Source organism: Penicillium alfredii (genome assembly GCF_028826965.1).
Source record: "Penicillium alfredii strain IBT 34128 chromosome Unknown utg000012l_segment0_segment0, whole genome shotgun sequence".
Lineage (NCBI taxonomy): Eukaryota > Fungi > Ascomycota > Eurotiomycetes > Eurotiales > Aspergillaceae > Penicillium > Penicillium alfredii.
The window spans coordinates 1,351,308-1,369,265 of NW_026622709.1; the positions used below are offsets into that span (position 1 = coordinate 1,351,308).

The window sequence follows — 17,958 nt, forward strand, 5'->3', positions numbered from 1 at the left end:
GACAGCAAGTCATCATTTTAAATTCTTAAACCTCAGGTATCTCAGCAGAAACATTGATAGCACAGTTCTACCCAATCTCTCTCATCTCCATCTCCGTCTCGCGTTGGACGCTGGTGTCACCGTTGCCTCGAGCGATTCGCATTTGCCGGCACCTTCCTGCTTGATCGTGTTTATCTCTTCTTCTCTCTCACTCTCACCTTCATTCTCTCCTTCTCTATTCTTCTCCCTCTCCCGCCTCTCACACTTCCAACTTCACTGACCCTTTTCTCTCACCATGGCGAATTCCCAGCACCTCATGGGCACCACTGACCTCAACCTCATCGAGGCGCCTGTCACCTGGCGCGCATACCTGATCTGCGGCTTTGCCAGTTTTGGAGGTCTGTCAAGAGTCATCCTCGATACTCACAACCAAGGCCGAGCTAACACTCATCTTTTCCACAGGAATCCTGTTCGGCTATGACTCTGGTTACATCTCTGGCGTGCTTGGCATGGAGTATGTCAAGCAGAGCTTTGGTCATGCCGTTGGTAAGAGCGTCGACGCTTCTGGATATATCATCCCCAGCGCGCGCAAGTCGCTCATCACCTCAATCCTGTCTGCTGGTACCTTCATCGGTGCGCTGATGGGTGGTGGCATCTCTGAGAGCATTGGCCGTCGTACCACCATCATGATATCTTGCCTCATCTTCGCAGTCGGTGTGGCCGTCCAGGTTGGAACCATCAACATCAGTGGACTCGTGGCGGGCCGATTCATCGCTGGCTTGGGCGTTGGTGGCGTTTCTGCGACTGTGATTCTGTACGTCTCTGAGATTAGTCCTCGCAAGGTTCGTGGCCTTCTGGTCTCTGTCTACCAGTGGGCAATCACCATTGGCTTGCTGGTAGCATCTGGCGTCGATCAAGCCCTAAAGGACCGAACCGGCCGCTCCTCGTATCGAATCCCCATTGGCTTGCAGTTCATCTGGGCAGCAATCCTCGCTGCTGGCCTCTTCTTTTTGCCCGAATCTCCTCGGTACTACGTCCGACGTGACCGCATGGACGATGCTCTACGCTCCCTCGAGAGAGTTCGTGGCCAGCCTGGTTCGGACCCTGGCATCCAGGCGGAACTAGCAGAGATCAAAGCCAACTTCGAATACGAAAAGCAGTTTGCGAGCACCTCCTGGGCTGATTGCTTCCGGGGTGGCCTTTCTGCCCGTGGAAATCTTCGCCGAGTGATTGCCGGGACTTGCCTGCAGATGTTCCAGCAGTCGACGGGCATCAACTTCATCTGTAAGTGTTTAAACAATTTGATGATATGACACCCGCTAATATAGCAATGTCAGTCTACTATGGAACCACCTTCTTCCAGCAGGTTGGCATGAACAATCCTTTCCTGATGTCAACCATCATGAATGTCGTCAACGTTGCCACTACCCCTGCGTCGTTCTACATGATCGAGAAATTTGGACGTCGTACTTTGCTGCTCTGGGGTGCTTGCTCGATGTGCCTCTGCGAGTTTCTCGTTGCCATTGTGGGCGTTACGGACGCCTCGGGTCGTACATCGTAAGTAGACAAGACTATGGAGTCTACGAGACAATCTACTGACGCTTTCAAACTGCAGGAATCTCTGTCTGATTGTCTTCACTTGTTTCTACATTGCATCTTTTGCGACCACTTGGGGTCCCGCAGCTTGGGTGGTAATTGGCGAGATCTATCCTCTCCCGATCCGAGCCAAGGGAGTCGCGCTCGCCACGGCCTCGAACTGGCTTTGGAATTGTATCATCGCCGTTGTTACCCCGTACATTGTTGACAAGGACAAGGGGAACCTGGCGGCCAAGGTGTTTTTCGTCTGGGGCAGCGCACTCGTGCTGTGTTTCTTGTTCGCCTTCTTTTTCATTCCCGAGACCAAAGGGCTCACGCTGGAGCAAGTCGACAAGATGCTTGAGGAATCTACCCCCATGACCAGCTCCAAGTGGAAACCTCATGACACCTTTGCGCAGGAAATGGGGATGGCAGAGAAGCATGAGGCGCCACCTGTCGTCGAGCAAAAGTCCATTCCTGTGGCAGAGCAGGCCGAGGCGGTTTAGGGGATATTGAGAGTTGATCGCCGGGCGAGTCTGCCAGCATTGATGTCTCAGGCTTGTTACAGCTGCAAGTCAAATTGGGTTTTGGCACGACTTGCATCATTGGACAGGGGAGTTGGGAGAACAGATGATTCATGGGGCTTATCACGGTGTATCTTACAGATTTATCATCTCATAGCTCCATTGAGTGAACCAGTCAATAGGTTTAACATTTCGTACAAATTTTAAGAGATAGCGCAGTGCGCCTGGTATTGAATGAATTTTTGAGATACACAACCCATCTTGAAGGGGCATTGGAAAAGAAAAGACATGATCGAGGAAGAGACAAGTTCAAACGCCAGATCCATGCTCTGCCATAAGCGCCGAATATCAAAAACCACGGGCGATTCACGCCTCTCCATCGGAAGAAGCATCCTTGGCCTTGCTCTTCTTCTTTTTCTTCTTTTCCTTGCGGTGGACGTCGTCTGCCTCGGGATCGGCCTCGGCGTCGCGTTTCCGCTTGCTCTTTTCCTTCTTCTCCTTCTTCTTTTTGAAGTCGGCCTCGGCAGGAAGCTGTTCGTCGGGGGCGACAAAGTCCTTCTGGCGCTCGCGCATCTTCTCGTCGCGTTTCTGGCGCTGGCGCTCGACGACCTCTTCTTTCTGGGCGCGGTCCTTGGCCTCCTTCGAAAGGAAATACTCTCCGGACTCGATCTGCAGATCGACCTTGCTCTTCTCAGGCGCCGGCGGGAACGGCGTGTAGACCTTTTTGGACTTGTCGGCGACCTTGAACGGGGTGCGGCGCTTGGAGAGCGTTTGCTTCTTGAAGTTGGGCAGGAAGCGGTCCCACGACTCGTTGACCAGGCTCGGGTCCTTGGCCAGCTCGCGCTTGATCATCAGCTCCTTGATGTGGTAGATCGGGTGGATGTTGGCCATGCAGTCGTCGACGATGCGCCGCACCTCCTTCAAACCCTTGAACGGGCCCATCGCCGCCACCGTGTTACCCTGCACCAGGATGTACGTGCTGGTCAGGAGCTCCAGTGCCTTGAGCGTCGACCCGCCGGGCCCCAGGATCCGCTGCCGCCGCTTGACGAACCGGTCCTTGTTTCGCACCTGGCTCCGGATCTTGATGATGTCACATGCCACGCCGTCCTCTAGGATCTTGAGCGCCTGCGTTACTGGCACGCTGCGCGACAGAAGTTTAATCAGATCCCGCGCTTTGAGGATCGCCGCCGGGTCGAATGTCTTCCGCGTTGTCTTCACTGTCATGCTGCCCTCCACCAAATCCAGCGTGCATGCGATCCCCTGCTTCTCCAGCGCCCGTGTAATCGTCGGCCATGCCTCCTTCAGGTATACCTCGCGGTATTTGGGAAACAGTGTCATGAACGATGACTCCTCGGCGAAACTGCCTGCCGCATTGTCTTCGGCTTTGAACTCGGCGATCTGCATTGTCTGTATCAGCGTGCTTTGCTCTTCTTGCGAGTAATTACGTCACAGGTGTCTTGATGCCTACCTCCCACTTGTCAATGTCGTCCGTGTCCCACGGCTTTTCTTTTTGTATGTCGAGGGCATCGTGCCGGTGTGGAGTGTGTTGGTGATGGTCGGAGCTTCCTGACAATTCAACTTTTTTTTCTTCCCCGACCCGCTTGTCCCGATCGGGTAACTTTGTATCCTCGTATTTAAGGCCACAATTTGGGGCTGCATGTCATGCATTTTCTGCTTAGAGCTACTATGTCGACCCATAAGGCATTGAGAGTATAAAAAAATCACAACTGGACTCTAGCTCAACATATCCTGGAGCGAATACATTGAGTCTACTGGGGCATTACCAGTGAAAATGCCCTATATTTGCCGTCTGCTTCTATTCTTGGATAGAAGCCGGCCAATGCCCCCTCTCGACACTCTCGACTGCCATCTTGTGGCTTGACAGTCGACCAGAACTTTGTAGCATCTGTTCTGAGAAGTGTGGCCGTACGTTGGAGTTGCGGTGGCAGATCCATCGCTGGCGGGCGCAATAGTCTCGGGTAGATCTGCGCCCAGGTCCGAAGACCGTCGACGCCCTTCTCTGCAGGTAAATCAGTCAAGCGCCGGAGAATGGGTCAGGTACAATGAGCAGAGTGGTTTGCAATCAAATGCCCTGACTTGTCTTCAACTGCCCATCTCCCCATCTCCCCCCGTGGAGCTCCCCAGTTCAGGGGCATTCCGGGGCAAACTCTATTCGGGTGTTTTCCCAGCGCGTAGGAACAACGGCGCCTCCCGAATCACCGTATTTTCTGGCGCAGACGATGGCCCCGTGGGGACTTGTTTTTGAATCGTTGCGTACCGTCAGTTCACCCTAACGGTTAATGTGGTGCATTTGTGAGAGCTTCAGTCTTTCCAGCTGGGACAGTCGCAGAGGATTGCAGATCTAGGGCATTAAGTTGGAGCTTGCTGCCCAAGGCATTGATGCCATAAGGGGGGGCCGGCGTAATCCAGGAGTCGGTAGCTCGAGGGTTGACGCTTCAGGTTTCAATTCCTCCACTGGAAAGACTTAAAGATCCAGGGGCAAAATGCTGGTCCTCGCAGCTAGGGGGAGGAAAGTAGTTTGCACATTGGAGATCTGCAGAGGCTCGATGTCCGGCCGAGTCAGGCGGAAGGCTCCCCCGGCTGCTTTCCCGTCAGGTTGGTTCCCCCTCAGCACCGCTTTCTTCTTATTTCTCCTTTCTCTCCCGACTTCATTTGTCTTTTGCCCTGCTTCTCTTGTCGGTCATCTCACAATCCGCGTCGGGAATTGATAGGAGTCTTGGTCAGTCTTGCCTTACACGGTATGGTCGGCCCGGGTTATCGTCAACATCCAACACGAACCCCCATGGGGATCACCTTGAGCCCCAGGGATACGGTATGATTTGCCGGCAGCCATATCTTCCATCGTCTGGGCACCAGCAACTTAGGACTGCCAATCTGGAGAAAGTAACGACATAGTCCCTATATTGACAGGGAGCACGGTCCCCCGGATTGGCACCTGAGATCCTTCCGATCGATCGATCCACTGCGATGATCTGAAAGCCAAGTCTCTTGACGAACTTCGAAGTCACTTGGCACTTGACTGGCATACTCGCCGGAACCATCGTTGGCGGTTACCGACATGTGTGTTAGTGCGGGTGGACTACAGGTGGCCTCTCACACGTACCACACGTCGTGTTGATCATCCCATGTGCTGCTGTGTGACCATACAACCCTATCACAGAAACTCGCCTGGCGAGATCTTCGAATTATCGCCGTGAATCTCAGCAGACAACATTTTGTGGCAAAGCAGTCGGATACAGGTAGTGAGGTGGGATATTTGTACGGTCAAGAAAACTTGGTTGACTAACCATCATTCGCTAATTCGACATGTAAATGCGAGTGCAATGCGAAGAAATCATCGTCGATCAAAACACAGGGCAACCTGCTCCATGTGAAGAACCCATATCGCTGTCGACATGCAACCTGGTGATGCAAATCCTTTCTGCCCTAGAGATTATGCCGGGATCTCACGGCTTTCGACCAATGCAAACATACCTTGTCGAGTCAGAACTGGTTTTCGGGTTTCTTGCGGGGTTGGAGACCTACAGAGGGAAATACGCTTTCAGGCTGTGGTCCCTCGCCTCCTGTTGTGCCTCCTCCACCAGAGCATCGAAGTTCTCTACCGACATGTGCAAGCGTTGGATGAGCGGGTAAAGCGCCAATGATCGAAGAAGTTGGTGGATATTGTCACTGTTGGACCGACCAATGTCTCGCATCCTCGGGTCTGCACTGAGTCAGAGCTGACAGTCACCGTTTGACATGCGTGGGAGGGGTTACCATTCGACCACGCCGACAACGGCAGAGGGATCATCTTGGTGTCAACCTCTACCAAACCACTCCCTGTCAGGAGGTTTCTCATTCTCGATCCAATCCGAAGATCCTTCCGGTCCTCCAAGGCACGCATGTAGTGGGAGCTCCATCTTCTGAGGGCATGCTGATCGGTGATGGAGCCGTTGTCAGATTGCACGTTGAAGTATATCTCGATCATCTGAACCCAGCCTCCTGGTTTCAGGACCCTTGAAAAATCGGGCATTAGTGCTGGGATGCTCAGGATGTGAGGCGTGCATTTGAGAACGGCAGCACTGCAACTGGTAGGGGTCTTCGCACCTAACTATGTCACGGATATAGGATGACCACCGCGCTCGGTGGATGCCGGTCGCAAGGAGTCTCGAGTGCACAAGGTCAAAATGATTCGAGGGGAATGTGAACGTTCGGTTCAAGTCATCGACCTACTCAGGGTTAGGTCAGCAATCGTTCTTCAGACGCTACAGTCTCTGCTGTCACGCCGTCGACGCCATGTGCAGACCCAGGAAGAAGCTCCGAAGCCAGCAGTACGAGGCGGGTACAGAGTTTGAGTCGTTCATTGCACAAAATCATCTCAAGGTAAACAGGATTGACTCACCTGGAGCCACAGGTTCTCGGGCACATCGTCTGGGCTCATCTGTGGGGCAATGTCCACGCCGGTGACCTGGTAATAGAAAGAGGTTCAGTGAATGCCGACAACAGACATGGAAATGATTCACCTCGCAATCGGGGTACTGTTCAGCAACACCCAAAGCCCAGGCTCCAGACCCGTGGCCACAATCCAGAACTCTTCGAAGTCGAGGGATGGGTGGGAAGATCAGCCGGCTGTCGAAAATTCTCTGGAATACTCGCTCCTGGTCGTCGAGCCGCTGTGCTTCCTCCTGGGCTCGGCGTCAGTTGAAACGACAACCGAGAGATCATGTTTTTCTTACCTCATCGACTGGCCCGAAATATATGCGGTGTTCGATTGAGTATTTTTGATACTCACGGCCGTGTACCGTGATGGTGTCGAGATATTCACCGTCCAGCTCGATTGTCTGTGAATCTGGGCTCCTTGATGGGTCAATATAAATGTCAGTCTTTTCCAGCCTCGAGCATGGGCAGCGGAGAGGGTGTCAGTACGTCATTTTCAACCGATTTCTCGTCCGTTGTGAACGAGAAGATCAATCTCAGTTGGGCTATTGGAAACGTTTAGCCAGTTCGTCAAAGGGCGGGGCCGGAATCTCAGAAAGTCAAGGGGGGCATCTGCGTATAGTATTCGAAGAGAAAAAAATTTGTTCGGCTGTGATTTTCATGGACGCGATCGGGTGCGGCCTAGCAGACGTCGGCGGCAACGGCACCCTCAGACAGGATGGCGGCTCGCGCGAGAATCGTTCACCCTTGGGCGTCTGCGAGAGCTCAATGAGGGGCCCCAATTATACAAGGTACGTACGAGCAATGTACGAATGGACAGACCAGCTTCCTTTTTCTTTCTTTTTTGTCCTTCCAAATTCCTTTCGGAACGTCTGAGGGCAATTGGTCAAATATTGTGCCCCAACGGGGGCTTTTGCGATGGCTGAATACAATTCGCGTGGCCGCTCAGTCCTCTCCAAATCGCTCCTGTGGTACCTCTCTTGCCACCGCGGACTACTGAAATGAGTGCAGTGGAGGAAACACTGTTTTTTTCTACTCCGAACGGAGAATGGCACATGGAAGGGGTTAGAAAAAGGCGGGTCGGTTGAGTACCCGAAGGCTGGTTCACGGACTGACACACCCTACTGATGCATCAGAATAGACTCAACTTGGGTCTGCTGCTTTAAGGCCAGGCTAGCGAACCTTGAAAGTAGGTGGCCGTGCCGTCAGCTAATGCGCCGTTCGCCGCCTCGCATAGTACCTACTTTTGGCCTCGAGGGTCCAAGAGCGCCCGAGGGAGTGGATCGAGTGAAACCCGCCTGCTGCATTGGACTGGGGGTCTCCATATCCAACCACATCGAGCCCGCTCCTTGGTCCCGAGTGCGGGTAAGGCGCGAGTAGATGGAAAATGAAGGGCCGTCCATGGAACGCCCCCTATTATTATTCACCACAGGATCCTCCACATCCTTCAGACCACAATGAGATCATCAAAATGGAGCAACGACTTGGAGACGCCGCACAGTTCCAGAATATCACGCCCACTCTGAGACTATCAACCCAACCGCGATGCGAAAAATGAACCAAAAGCAAAGACAAGCAGAAGAGAGAAGAAAACCGGAGATTCTGATAGAGCCAGCCCAGGGCGTTGGCATTTGGACCAGGCCTTGCTGGAGGGCCAGTCGAACCCTGCATTGCGAAAATCCCAGAAGCACGGGAATGGATCTTCGCCGGCTCCCGCTGTCAATCGAACTACGAACTAGCCTAGGACCGGGCGCTCGGTGACATTTCTCGCAACACATTCAGACAACTTCCGGAGTAAGTCCGTCATGTCCATGTGAGCCACTGCAATGCCAGGTGGCTTGTTCAACTCGCAGGCCCCCGATGGCAAACCCCTCCCCTCCAATTCAAGTGGGGTCAGATCAGCATCATCCTCGTTGGGCTCCATTCTGTCGGGACTCTGCTGGTTTGAATCATTTGCCCCTCTCTTCTCCTTCACCGCTTGTTCTACGGGCTTATGAGAAGAATAGGCTGACGACCAGGTTGGTGTGCTACAGGTGTGTTTCAGGATCTTGAGAGACTATGGCTGTTGTTTTAAGTAGATGGAGGGTCCTACCTCTTTTCTCTCCTTCTCTCTTTCCAGGCTCGTCCACTCCAAATCGACAGGACCAAGGCAGTCTGACTAGCGAGCGTAAAAGACATCCATCGCAACAATCCTATGAGTGTTCTCACATCCTCCTCTACGGGTTAGTGTCCACGCCACTCCGTCGGCAATCCACCGTGGAACCCCCCTAGAAATTCCAAACGAGCCTGGTGCATTGCACTAAATGGATCCCCCAGGGGGCAAAAGTCTCCAGGCCATATGAGACCCATTCCGACGCCTTCTGGATCGGACTCCACCACGACCACGCACGACGCAAACCACCCTGTTTTTGGGGGCGACTACGTGTGGAGGAATTCACGAGGACTTCTAAGCCGGCATGGATGCGTGGACCGTAAGTATAAGTAAGTTATGTTATATTCTCAATAGCAACGGTTATTATTAGAACATCCGTGGTGCACTACACAATCAACCGGAGTCGGCACGATGTTGAAGTTCATGCAAGTCGCGATCCACGTTGTCGGGTCTCGACAGGGGTTGTCCGGGGGGACAAATTTGAGCGTTGGCCCTGAACCCAGCGCCATGGTTCATTGCTCGGGAAGACACGCTGGCGGTACTAGTCTTTAAATATATATTGATTTATCTGATTTATAACCTTCATGAGAGTGCTTCGAGGGATTCTTCTATTTCAATACCCACGGGCATTTCTATTGCCGAGCTACGAAACAAAGTATGAGACTGGCCGAAGAATAGGGGTTTGGTGCGACCCCAGGGAAGTAAAATCTGATCCCATAGAAATAATCGTATTTAATAAAACAAATGTAAAACATAAATTAAATACCATAAATTAAAAATAAATCAATATTAAAAAAAAAAACCAGATGACAAACCAGACTGCTGGGTCCAAACACGCGAAATTTAATATGGTGGAGCTCGTCCAGCACACCGGCGCCCTTGCCCCAGCACTACCGAGGCAGAACATTTCATCGTGCACGCATGATACAGTCGGGATTGTATGCCCCTGGATCAAGAATTGTATATTTCCTCTCTATATCTAGGTAAGAACCAAAGACGAGAAAGAAAAGTAATCATATAATTGTGATTATTATGATGATGATGATTAGTTTAGCAATACTAACCCTCCCGAATAAATATTTCTAGCGTACCACCGCCGTGGGTCCCGCCCCGAGTATACGCAGACATAGCCACAACCCAGTGAATCCTGCGGCTGAAATTCGGGAAATGAGTCTCGGTAGAGGATACCTAGAGAGGAAAGCCATCGAACGGGGGATCTGTTTTATGTATTATTGGTATTATCAGGATATGGTTAATCGATGGTGGACCTTGCTGGGAGGTATATGTCTCCAATTCTCCATTTGAGAGCAATTCATGCTGACCAACTGTCCACGATTATGTATATACCAAACTCAAATCAATCATCACATCATGATTGAATCGTACATAGAGGGGGGGGGGGGTATGTAGCTAAGTAAACCAGAACCGAAAACACCAAGACGAAAAGTAAACAGCAACAACAATACTATATAATATAGTAATCAACTCATTCACCGCACATCCTCGCGTCCTGTCGCGAACTTGACACTCGCCGCCACTATCTGCATGACCGTCTCGATCTCGGCCTCGGTGCGGGGCGCGTAGATGAGCAGATATTCCCACGGGATGCCGGGTAGCAGGCCCAGAGACAGGATCGACATCGCGGCGGTGCCGGAGAAGGCGTGGCGCTGGCCCCAGCCTGCGTCAATGACTTTCTTGCCTAAGTGGTGTTAGATTGTACACATTCAAAGAAATGCCTCGGCCAATCTTTGTCTATCAAGACATAGAGACATCGCCATGGGATAGTAGAGATAGAGCAAGATGGAAAATAGAACATGGAACATACAGTCAGCCGGCGCGAGAATTACATGTAGCGAATGGTCCTTCCCGGTGTGAACATGGGAGATCTCGCCGCGCGTGCGCTGAGTGATCTCAGTGGGACGCAGATGATCCGCGAGGAAAAGGGCGTCGCTATGGCGCTCGGCCAGCGACTGGCTCAATTTGACAAGATGCTCATTGCGCCGCCCAAAGGCAAGGAAGGAACCGCGGAGTTTCTATACAGCCTAGTCAGTAAACACACACAAAGCATACCCTAGATGCCAGGCGCCAGGCGTAAATGTATAATCAAATACATACCTCCATAATCGCCTGCTCCGGAAGCTGCGTCATCTGCCGCTGCGGCACCACATGAGGCCCGACAAACGGCCGTGCCGCCGCACTCCGCGACGCCAGTTGCGTCTCCGAGACCAGCAGATACCCCTCGCTGCCCGGGCCCTGGCCCGCTGTCGCCGCGACGCGCCGCTCGTACTCGTCTGTGCTGAGCATCTCGCGGCCCAGTGGTTGCATCAGCAGGCGCACGATTAGCCATCCGGCTAGGTTATTTGGGATCCCGCCCTGGCCGTAGGACTTGAAGAGCTGGTAGTCGCGGTACGCGGCCGGGAATATGAGCGATGTTCCCAGGACGGCGGCGCTGGCTAGGATCGCGGTGCGATGGTCGTGGAGGGGAGATGGGATTGGGATACGGCGGAGCGCCGTGGTGAGGGAGTCGGTGAGGGACATTTCTGTTGTTTGAAGAATATCTGGTCTTTCGCTTCTGATTTCTTTTCTTTAAAGAAGTTGAGCGCGTGTTGGGTGGGAGCTCGTGAATGATGCGGTCATTAAATATCGCGCAGAATGTCGGAGCTGCGTCGCTATGCCGATGCCGACTGGGGCTGTGCGGCTCAGCTGGCTCGGAGGCCCGCAACTTGCGAGAGCGACTCTACTCATTTTCTACTCGTGTAAATCAGCTACAAAAGTTGGTATATGCTCCATGATTACTGAAGCAGTTGTCTACCTACTTCTTCTACCAAAAGAAAAAGTACTCGGTAACATATTGCATTCAGTTCGTGGATCTACTCGACCTAACCGCTATCACTGACGAAACCGCCCCACCAAACAGGCTCGGTGATGTTCCAGTAGGCTTGAGGCGGATTTGGCGTGAAATCCGCCTCTGTTCCGACTGGTACATTTGAGTGTAAGGCGTGCCGTGCGTGGACAAGATTACCCAGTGACTGTCCATGGGCTGAGACTAAGGCATGCCACCAGTGTCGGTAACGCATGCTCTGATTATGTCGTGCTGGTCCGGACAGAGATGTTCCTGGCTTTGGAACGGTGCCTCAGTCCTCTTTGCTGATCGAGCTCAATGAGTGTGCCAGCTTCAGGAGTACCACACTTTCAGTTGCGGCAAAGTAGTTCAAACTAGACCTTGTCAGGAAATTCATTCAATCACCACCTCTAGACAGGAACAACTCACCTGTCCATCAAGATCCGCAGGTGCCGGTTGAAATGGTCCTCGTAGCGCTTGAGTGTGTCCTCGAGCTTGCCGATCCGCGATGGATCATACCCTCTGGCATCGGCGCCTGGCGCCTTGCCTCCCGAGAGGTCGGGGTCGGCTGAGGACAATGTCCGGGAGAGAGAAGCGGCCGTCCATGATGCAAACATGGTGCAGCAAATCATTAACTTGGAATGGATCTGGAATGATACACTGTTAGCACTGATTCCCCGGTGCAGAGTTACCGCCGTACCTTCAACAGCTTGGCCTGAGTAAGCATGCACTCCTTGAGACACGTATCCAAGAAATCCACATGGTCCTGCATCAGCTCGTCGACCGTCCGATTCACCTGCTTAGTGCCATTTACGGTCACTTCCGACCCATTGGCATCGGCCCCATTGACCCGGTCCATCAGACCAAGCCAGTTGGGCTCGATCACCTCTGCCGTGCAGAAATACAGAAGCTGCTGCACAAACACAAGCATCTTAGCGCGCAGGTTCCATGCGCGCCGTTTCCATATTTCCAGTCGTCGGTCAGAAGACTTGTGCCGCCAACTAGTCACCTTGTTCTGATCCGCCCAAGACGTGACCAGCAGCGTCTCGAGGTGGCGCAGTGACAGAAGATGTCGGAAAATGAGTTGATAACGAAGTACAGTCTTGCGGCTGATCACCAGCGACAGCGGGAACGGTACCGAGTAGTCCAGCTCGAGCGCATCAAATCCCACAATGTCTTTCTCATCGTCGGCGGCCTGTGTGGCAGACGTCTGTTGCTTTTCAAACGCCGCTTCTGGGTGATCTTGATCAATACCAGAGACACTCACGACTTGCATCAGCCATTTCGTGAGTCCGATCTTGTTCATCCGCACTTTGACATCTTCTTTAAATGGATCCTGCGCTGCAATGCTACCTGGCTGCCGCAGCACAAGATCCAATAATGACTGGAGCTTCCCTTCGTTGACCACCCGTGCTGGCTTTCGCAGCTCTGATGCGCTCAGCTCAAGAAAGTAGGAGAAGAAATCCGAGCGGTCGAGAAAGAAATAGTGTTTTAGAGAGCGGAATCGAGTCGTGAGCGAGTTCTTGGTCAGAAGGAGGTTCAACAAAGACGCGTTTGCATATGTGTAGGCCCCATTGACGTTGTCCAAGAACCTGGGGTCGTCGAGCGTTTTTGGGACATCTTTGACGGCTTTGCTGACATCGACACCGCCGCATTCTCGCACCACATTAAGATACTTCCCTGCCAGCAAGACCTTGTCTCGCACACTGTCCAGCTGTGGAGGAACCTCGTTGTCGCGGATTGTGTAACGCTTCTCCCAGTATTCATCCGTGTAATCTTCTTCGAGTTTCTCCCGTTTAATCCATTTCTGCTCTTTCACCAGGAACTCCGCGTGAGGGTCTTTAATACCTCCGTGATGGAGCCACTCGTTCAGCATCGTCATATAGGGGCGGCTGGCGTCACGGAGCAGCGTCTGGAGCAGCGTCTTCGTTGTCGGGTCGCCCGAGAACGTGGCCAGGCGCTCAGTCAATAACCGCAGCACATTACCGCCTTTGCAGATTTTCTTGCTCGCCATGGCTCCTGGGACCAAGTCGCCCCCTTCTTTCAGTTGTTCCAGAATATTGTCGACGTCGTCAAAGTCGTCAATCGATTCATCCAGATCTTGGTCCAGAAGCCCATTGCGTCGGAGGAGTTCTTGACCCAAAGAGTATAGCTGAGCTAGACATTGCCCTGTTGGCATCGTGTGGAGGTGGAGGAGGTGTAAGGTAAAGGTAGGGTTGTTCAGCAGCTGGCCTTCCAGCTGCGCGATGAGGATCAGGTAGTCTTTAAGGAGTTTTCGAATTGATGCGCATAGCGAATGGCTGACAGCTCCATACTCGGCGCGGCTTTGGATTTCCACAAATGCCTCCATGGCACTGTAATGTGTGGCCATCTTCAACATTGACTGCGTGAGGTCGCGTAGGGTGGGATCCAGACCGGGCGCCAATTGGAAGACAGGACCCATCAGGCGGTCCTTCTCAACAGACGGATCATATGAGCCTTGGTAATGGATGTATTGCCCTTCGAAACCCATGAACACAAACAGCAGATCCTCCAATATCGCGGCCTCTTGGGCGTCCGACGAGAGCTCCCGAAGAGGTCGGGGATGAAGTGACTGCGGACAAGCCGATGCCAGTGGAGGAACAGATACACGAGAAGCTAACGGCGCGGTCGAGTGAGGAATTAAAGAGGCTTGCGGGTCCCATGGTGCTGAACAAGAGAGTCATGGTCAGTCTGGTTGTTGCAACCCCACACGATGCGACCCAGGTAGGGATATGATCACTAACCATTGCTCGTATCTTTCTCCGCTCGTCGCGCATTTGGACTTGCGCCATCTGCCATCTTCTTTGGCTTTATCCTATCCCAATCCCCTCGATTGGCCGCACCGGTGGATTCCTTGACAGGGTTCCTCCGCACTGCTTTCTCCCTTGTTGTCACCACCATGCGCTCCGAGCGCTTCTCGGACATGGTCTTCTGATCTCGGGACATCCTGTGTTTCTGGCTGGAGGTGCTCGTGCGCAATGGGTCCACGTTATCGGGTTGATGCGACTCCCCGGCATCAACGCGATTGGAGACAACGCGGGGTCGTGAAGCGCTCATGGAGCTGACGCGACGGTCATTGACGGACATAATCCCGCAAGGGCGTGGCGAGGATGATGTAACATAGGCGAAAACTACCGGTTGAATAAGACCACGAAGATCATAAGCTAAGCCAACGATGTTGCGCACCTTCAAAACAATCCGCGGGTGTTTGGGCAGCGCTGATGCCTTGGTGCCTGAACCAGCCGCCAGGCAACTCACTTGCGTAGAGCTTCCGCCTCGAGCTTCGGTGCTCTCATCCACACCCTCTCCGCCCACGTCTCCCTCTCCTCCCTCTTTTTATCTAGCCATCTCCGAGATATACGCCTCGTGCCATAATCGATCAACATGTTCATTGCACGATCTGAATATGGTAAGCCCCATCCCGTCCCGCCAATGCCCTTAGGACCGACGTCAACTGACAGCTCTGAACAGACCGTGGAATCAAGTACGGGCCCCCGGAATCAATACTGCCCCTCCCTGTTCGAAGCCCCCAGTTTGACAATGAAACCATCGCAGCACCTTCTCCCCCGAAGGCCGTTTGTTCCAGGTCGAATACTCTCTCGAAGCTATCAAGCTAGGCTCTACGGCGATCGGTGTACGTTCATCCTTAGATTCCCTCGTCTTTTTGGTTGCCGCCACAATAATATGACTTTTATCATGAACTCGCTATTGTGACCGGAAATACGGGCCGACTATCGCAATGGCCGTGACGACACCCTATGCTGACATTCGCCTAGGTCGCAACATCGGAAGGTGTCATCCTCGGTGTCGAGAAGCGTGTCACATCCACGCTGCTCGAAGCCTCGTCCGTGGAGAAGATCGTCGAGATTGACCAGCACATCGGCTGCGCCATGTCCGGCCTGCAGGCCGATGCCCGGAACCTCGTCGAGCACGCCCGGGTCGAGTGCCAGAACCATGCCTTCCACTACGCCGAGCCTCTGCGGGTCGAGAGCACCACGCAGGCGATTTGTGACCTGGCCCTCCGGTTCGGTGAGAGTGGCGATGACGAGGAGAGTGTCATGAGCAGACCGTTTGGAGTAGCGCTGTTAATTGCCGGTCACGATGAGGATGGGCCGCAGCTGTATGTGATGGCATTTGAACATTTCCATGCGCGACTCGCTAATCTCTGTTTACCTTTTAGATATCACGCCGAACCGTCGGGTACGTTCTACCGGTATGACGCCAAGGCCATCGGCTCCGGAAGCGAAGGCGCCCAGGCCGAACTGCAGAATGAATACCACCGCTCCTTGACGCTAGCCGAGGCCGAAACGTTGGTTCTGAAGACGCTGAAACAGGTCATGGAGGAGAAGCTTGATTCGAAGAATGTCCAGTTGGCAAGCGTGACTAAGGAGAATGGGTTCCGCATCTACAATGACGAGCAGATGTCCCAGGCTGTCGCACAGCTGGGTGGGAATCAATAAACGCTTACGGGTTGGAAGATAACCGGTGATCGAAAGACTCTGTGTTCCTAGCCTGCTGGTATTTCTGTTGAGATCAATAGAAAAACTAATGACGATGTGGTCCTACGCTTAAGAAACTTGCAATATGCCCAAGTCCAGGTGATTGTTATGCCGTGTATCAACTGTAGATTTACCACGATCGATGTTGTAGGATGACCTGATAGTCAAATCTATATACAATGGCATGCACAGGCAGCGCCTAGCGGATCTTGTAAACACACGGCTTCAACACCTGAGCCTCCTGATCCGGGGTCAAGTCATTCTCCGTGTCCTTCTTCCGCTCGACGAACCGCTTCTTCCCACCGGGAGCAGGGGCACTCAATCCAGTGGCGTGTTTACCCTTGGCGGGAGCACCTCCCTGCTTGACAAACTCCATCTTGACGAACATCTTGTTGGACTTGTCCACCGACTCGGGACGAAGCACGAACCCACGGGTCCGAAAGATCTCCACAAACGCCGAGATATCCGTTTCGTCGTTGTCAGTCGGGCGAGCATCCTCAGCGTAGATGTCCGCATCATCGACATCCGAGTCGGCATCATCGGCAGACTTCTTCTTCGCCTTCTTCTTGTCCGCTTTGCTGGGTGGCTTCTGGGCCCCGATCTGGGCCTTCTTGCGCGTCACTTTTCCGTACCGGCTCTTGACCTCGCTGACCCAGCATTCACCCTTGCCGTCACTGCGCAGCACACGCCAGGCCTCTTCCACGAAAGACACCCAGTTCGTGCCCATCAGACTCAGACAAAAGATGGCTACATCGACGGTCCCGTCCTCCACAGGAAGGTTGGAGATGTCCGCTTTCGTGATCAACGGGTCTGGCGCCTGCAGGTCGTAGCTGGCAAGTTTCAGGTTCAATTTTTTCGCTGACGGGGTCAAGGCGCGCGCAAGCTGTGCGTCACCGCAGCCCAAATCGGCAATCGTGCACACCCCGTTGGGCCGACGGGGCAGCGGCTGTCCTTTGCCGGGCTTTTGCTGGGGTTTGCCACCTTTTTTTGGGACTGGCACTCCTCCACGAGCGCGAACCGCCTTGATATAGCCATCGACGGGGTTGGAGGGCCAGAATTCCTTCACCTGCCGCGAGAAACCCGCGTGATATTCGTCGAATAGTTCAGGACTGTTATTGAACAGCTCGACAGCCTTCGAGGACGGCGTGGTGTACAGGGTTTCATTGAGGTGGCGGAACCGAGATGAGATCAGTTTTTGTCGCATCGCTTGTTGGAGAGGGGTCAGCGTCGCGGACGTTGGGGGCGGTGCCGGCGCAAGCTCTGCGGCAGCAGAGTCAATGGCTCCATTCGGGCCTGAAGTAGCCTTGCCTTCCTGGCTCTTATCTTCTGCATGAGCTTCCTTGTCTTTGTTTTTCTTGTTCTTCTGCTGCTTGGCTGGCTTTCCATCTGCTTGCTCGGAGCCGCCATTGGCAGCCTTAGCGGGGTCATTGGCAGGCTTTGACTGAGGTGCTTTCTCGGGCGTTTTGTTTTCCTTCTTTTGCTTCTTGTCCGGCTTCATAGAGTCGCCTGCGCCCTGTTTTCCGGCCTTGCGAGGTCCTCCAGTGTGACCCTCGATGTGCTTTCGGTACATCTCGCCGACATTGCCGGAAGTGACATGGTCATTTCCACGCTTGCGTTTGTTGTTCTTTGCTTTCGAGCCTGAGCCCTCCTTGGTTGACTGCGACTGGTTCTGGGACTGCGCTTCCGGTTCGGTCTGCTGCTTGAGAGCAGAGCTCGAAACCGACCACCCTGGGACTGCGAACATGTTGCAAAGGTGAAAATGTATTATCCACTGTCTCTTCTTTGCAACGAAAGGTCGAACTGCAGAATCAGCCTCTGGTTGTTGGGATGTGAAGCAGGGATCGAGCTCTCCGATGGAAAGAGAAAAGAAAAAGCAAAATTTCGTTATCGCTGATTGGTATTTATATTACCAATGTTACGATACAGCAA

General features: G+C 53.2%; 7 protein-coding genes across 7 annotated transcripts; 2 read left to right on the plus strand and 5 right to left on the minus strand.

Moving 5' to 3' along the window:
• Window positions 1–274: 274 nt before the first annotated feature.
• NUU61_010043 (sugar porter family MFS transporter) lies at window positions 275–2,060 on the plus strand (the record flags this gene model as incomplete). The annotated part of the gene is made up of 4 exons (XM_056660568.1): window positions 275–377; window positions 442–1,263; window positions 1,317–1,536; window positions 1,595–2,060. The coding sequence occupies 4 exons, from the start codon at window positions 275–277 to the stop codon at window positions 2,058–2,060; spliced, it is 1,611 nt and encodes a 536-aa protein (XP_056507066.1).
• A 384-nt stretch (window positions 2,061–2,444) lies between these two features.
• On the minus strand, window positions 2,445–3,482 carry NUU61_010044 (KRR1 small subunit processome component; the record flags this gene model as incomplete). Its single annotated transcript, XM_056660569.1, has 1 exon — window positions 2,445–3,482. The coding sequence occupies one exon, from the start codon at window positions 3,480–3,482 to the stop codon at window positions 2,445–2,447; it is 1,038 nt and encodes a 345-aa protein (XP_056507067.1).
• A 2,138-nt stretch (window positions 3,483–5,620) lies between these two features.
• On the minus strand, window positions 5,621–7,009 carry NUU61_010045 (class I SAM-dependent methyltransferase; the record flags this gene model as incomplete). The annotated part of the gene is made up of 7 exons (XM_056660570.1): window positions 5,621–5,802; window positions 5,856–6,094; window positions 6,186–6,307; window positions 6,481–6,546; window positions 6,602–6,763; window positions 6,815–6,935; window positions 7,005–7,009. The coding sequence occupies 7 exons, from the start codon at window positions 7,007–7,009 to the stop codon at window positions 5,621–5,623; spliced, it is 897 nt and encodes a 298-aa protein (XP_056507068.1).
• Window positions 7,010–10,157: 3,148 nt separating this feature from the next.
• On the minus strand, window positions 10,158–11,205 carry NUU61_010046 (uncharacterized protein; the record flags this gene model as incomplete). The annotated part of the gene is made up of 3 exons (XM_056660571.1): window positions 10,158–10,366; window positions 10,493–10,700; window positions 10,783–11,205. 3 exons carry the CDS (start codon window positions 11,203–11,205, stop codon window positions 10,158–10,160), a joined length of 840 nt encoding a protein of 279 aa, XP_056507069.1.
• A 596-nt stretch (window positions 11,206–11,801) lies between these two features.
• Window positions 11,802–14,617, minus strand: NUU61_010047 (gamma-tubulin-complex subunit SPC97; the record flags this gene model as incomplete). Its single annotated transcript, XM_056660572.1, has 4 exons — window positions 11,802–11,883; window positions 11,939–12,156; window positions 12,210–14,197; window positions 14,275–14,617. The coding sequence occupies 4 exons, from the start codon at window positions 14,615–14,617 to the stop codon at window positions 11,802–11,804; spliced, it is 2,631 nt and encodes an 876-aa protein (XP_056507070.1).
• A 297-nt stretch (window positions 14,618–14,914) lies between these two features.
• On the plus strand, window positions 14,915–15,990 carry pup2 (proteasome core particle subunit alpha 5; the record flags this gene model as incomplete). Its single annotated transcript, XM_056660573.1, has 3 exons — window positions 14,915–14,979; window positions 15,086–15,164; window positions 15,307–15,990. The coding sequence occupies 3 exons, from the start codon at window positions 14,915–14,917 to the stop codon at window positions 15,988–15,990; spliced, it is 828 nt and encodes a 275-aa protein (XP_056507071.1).
• A 238-nt stretch (window positions 15,991–16,228) lies between these two features.
• On the minus strand, window positions 16,229–17,773 carry NUU61_010049 (25S rRNA (adenine645-N1)-methyltransferase; the record flags this gene model as incomplete). The annotated part of the gene is made up of 1 exon (XM_056660574.1): window positions 16,229–17,773. The coding sequence occupies one exon, from the start codon at window positions 17,771–17,773 to the stop codon at window positions 16,229–16,231; it is 1,545 nt and encodes a 514-aa protein (XP_056507072.1).
• Between the last annotated feature and the right edge of the window lie 185 nt (window positions 17,774–17,958).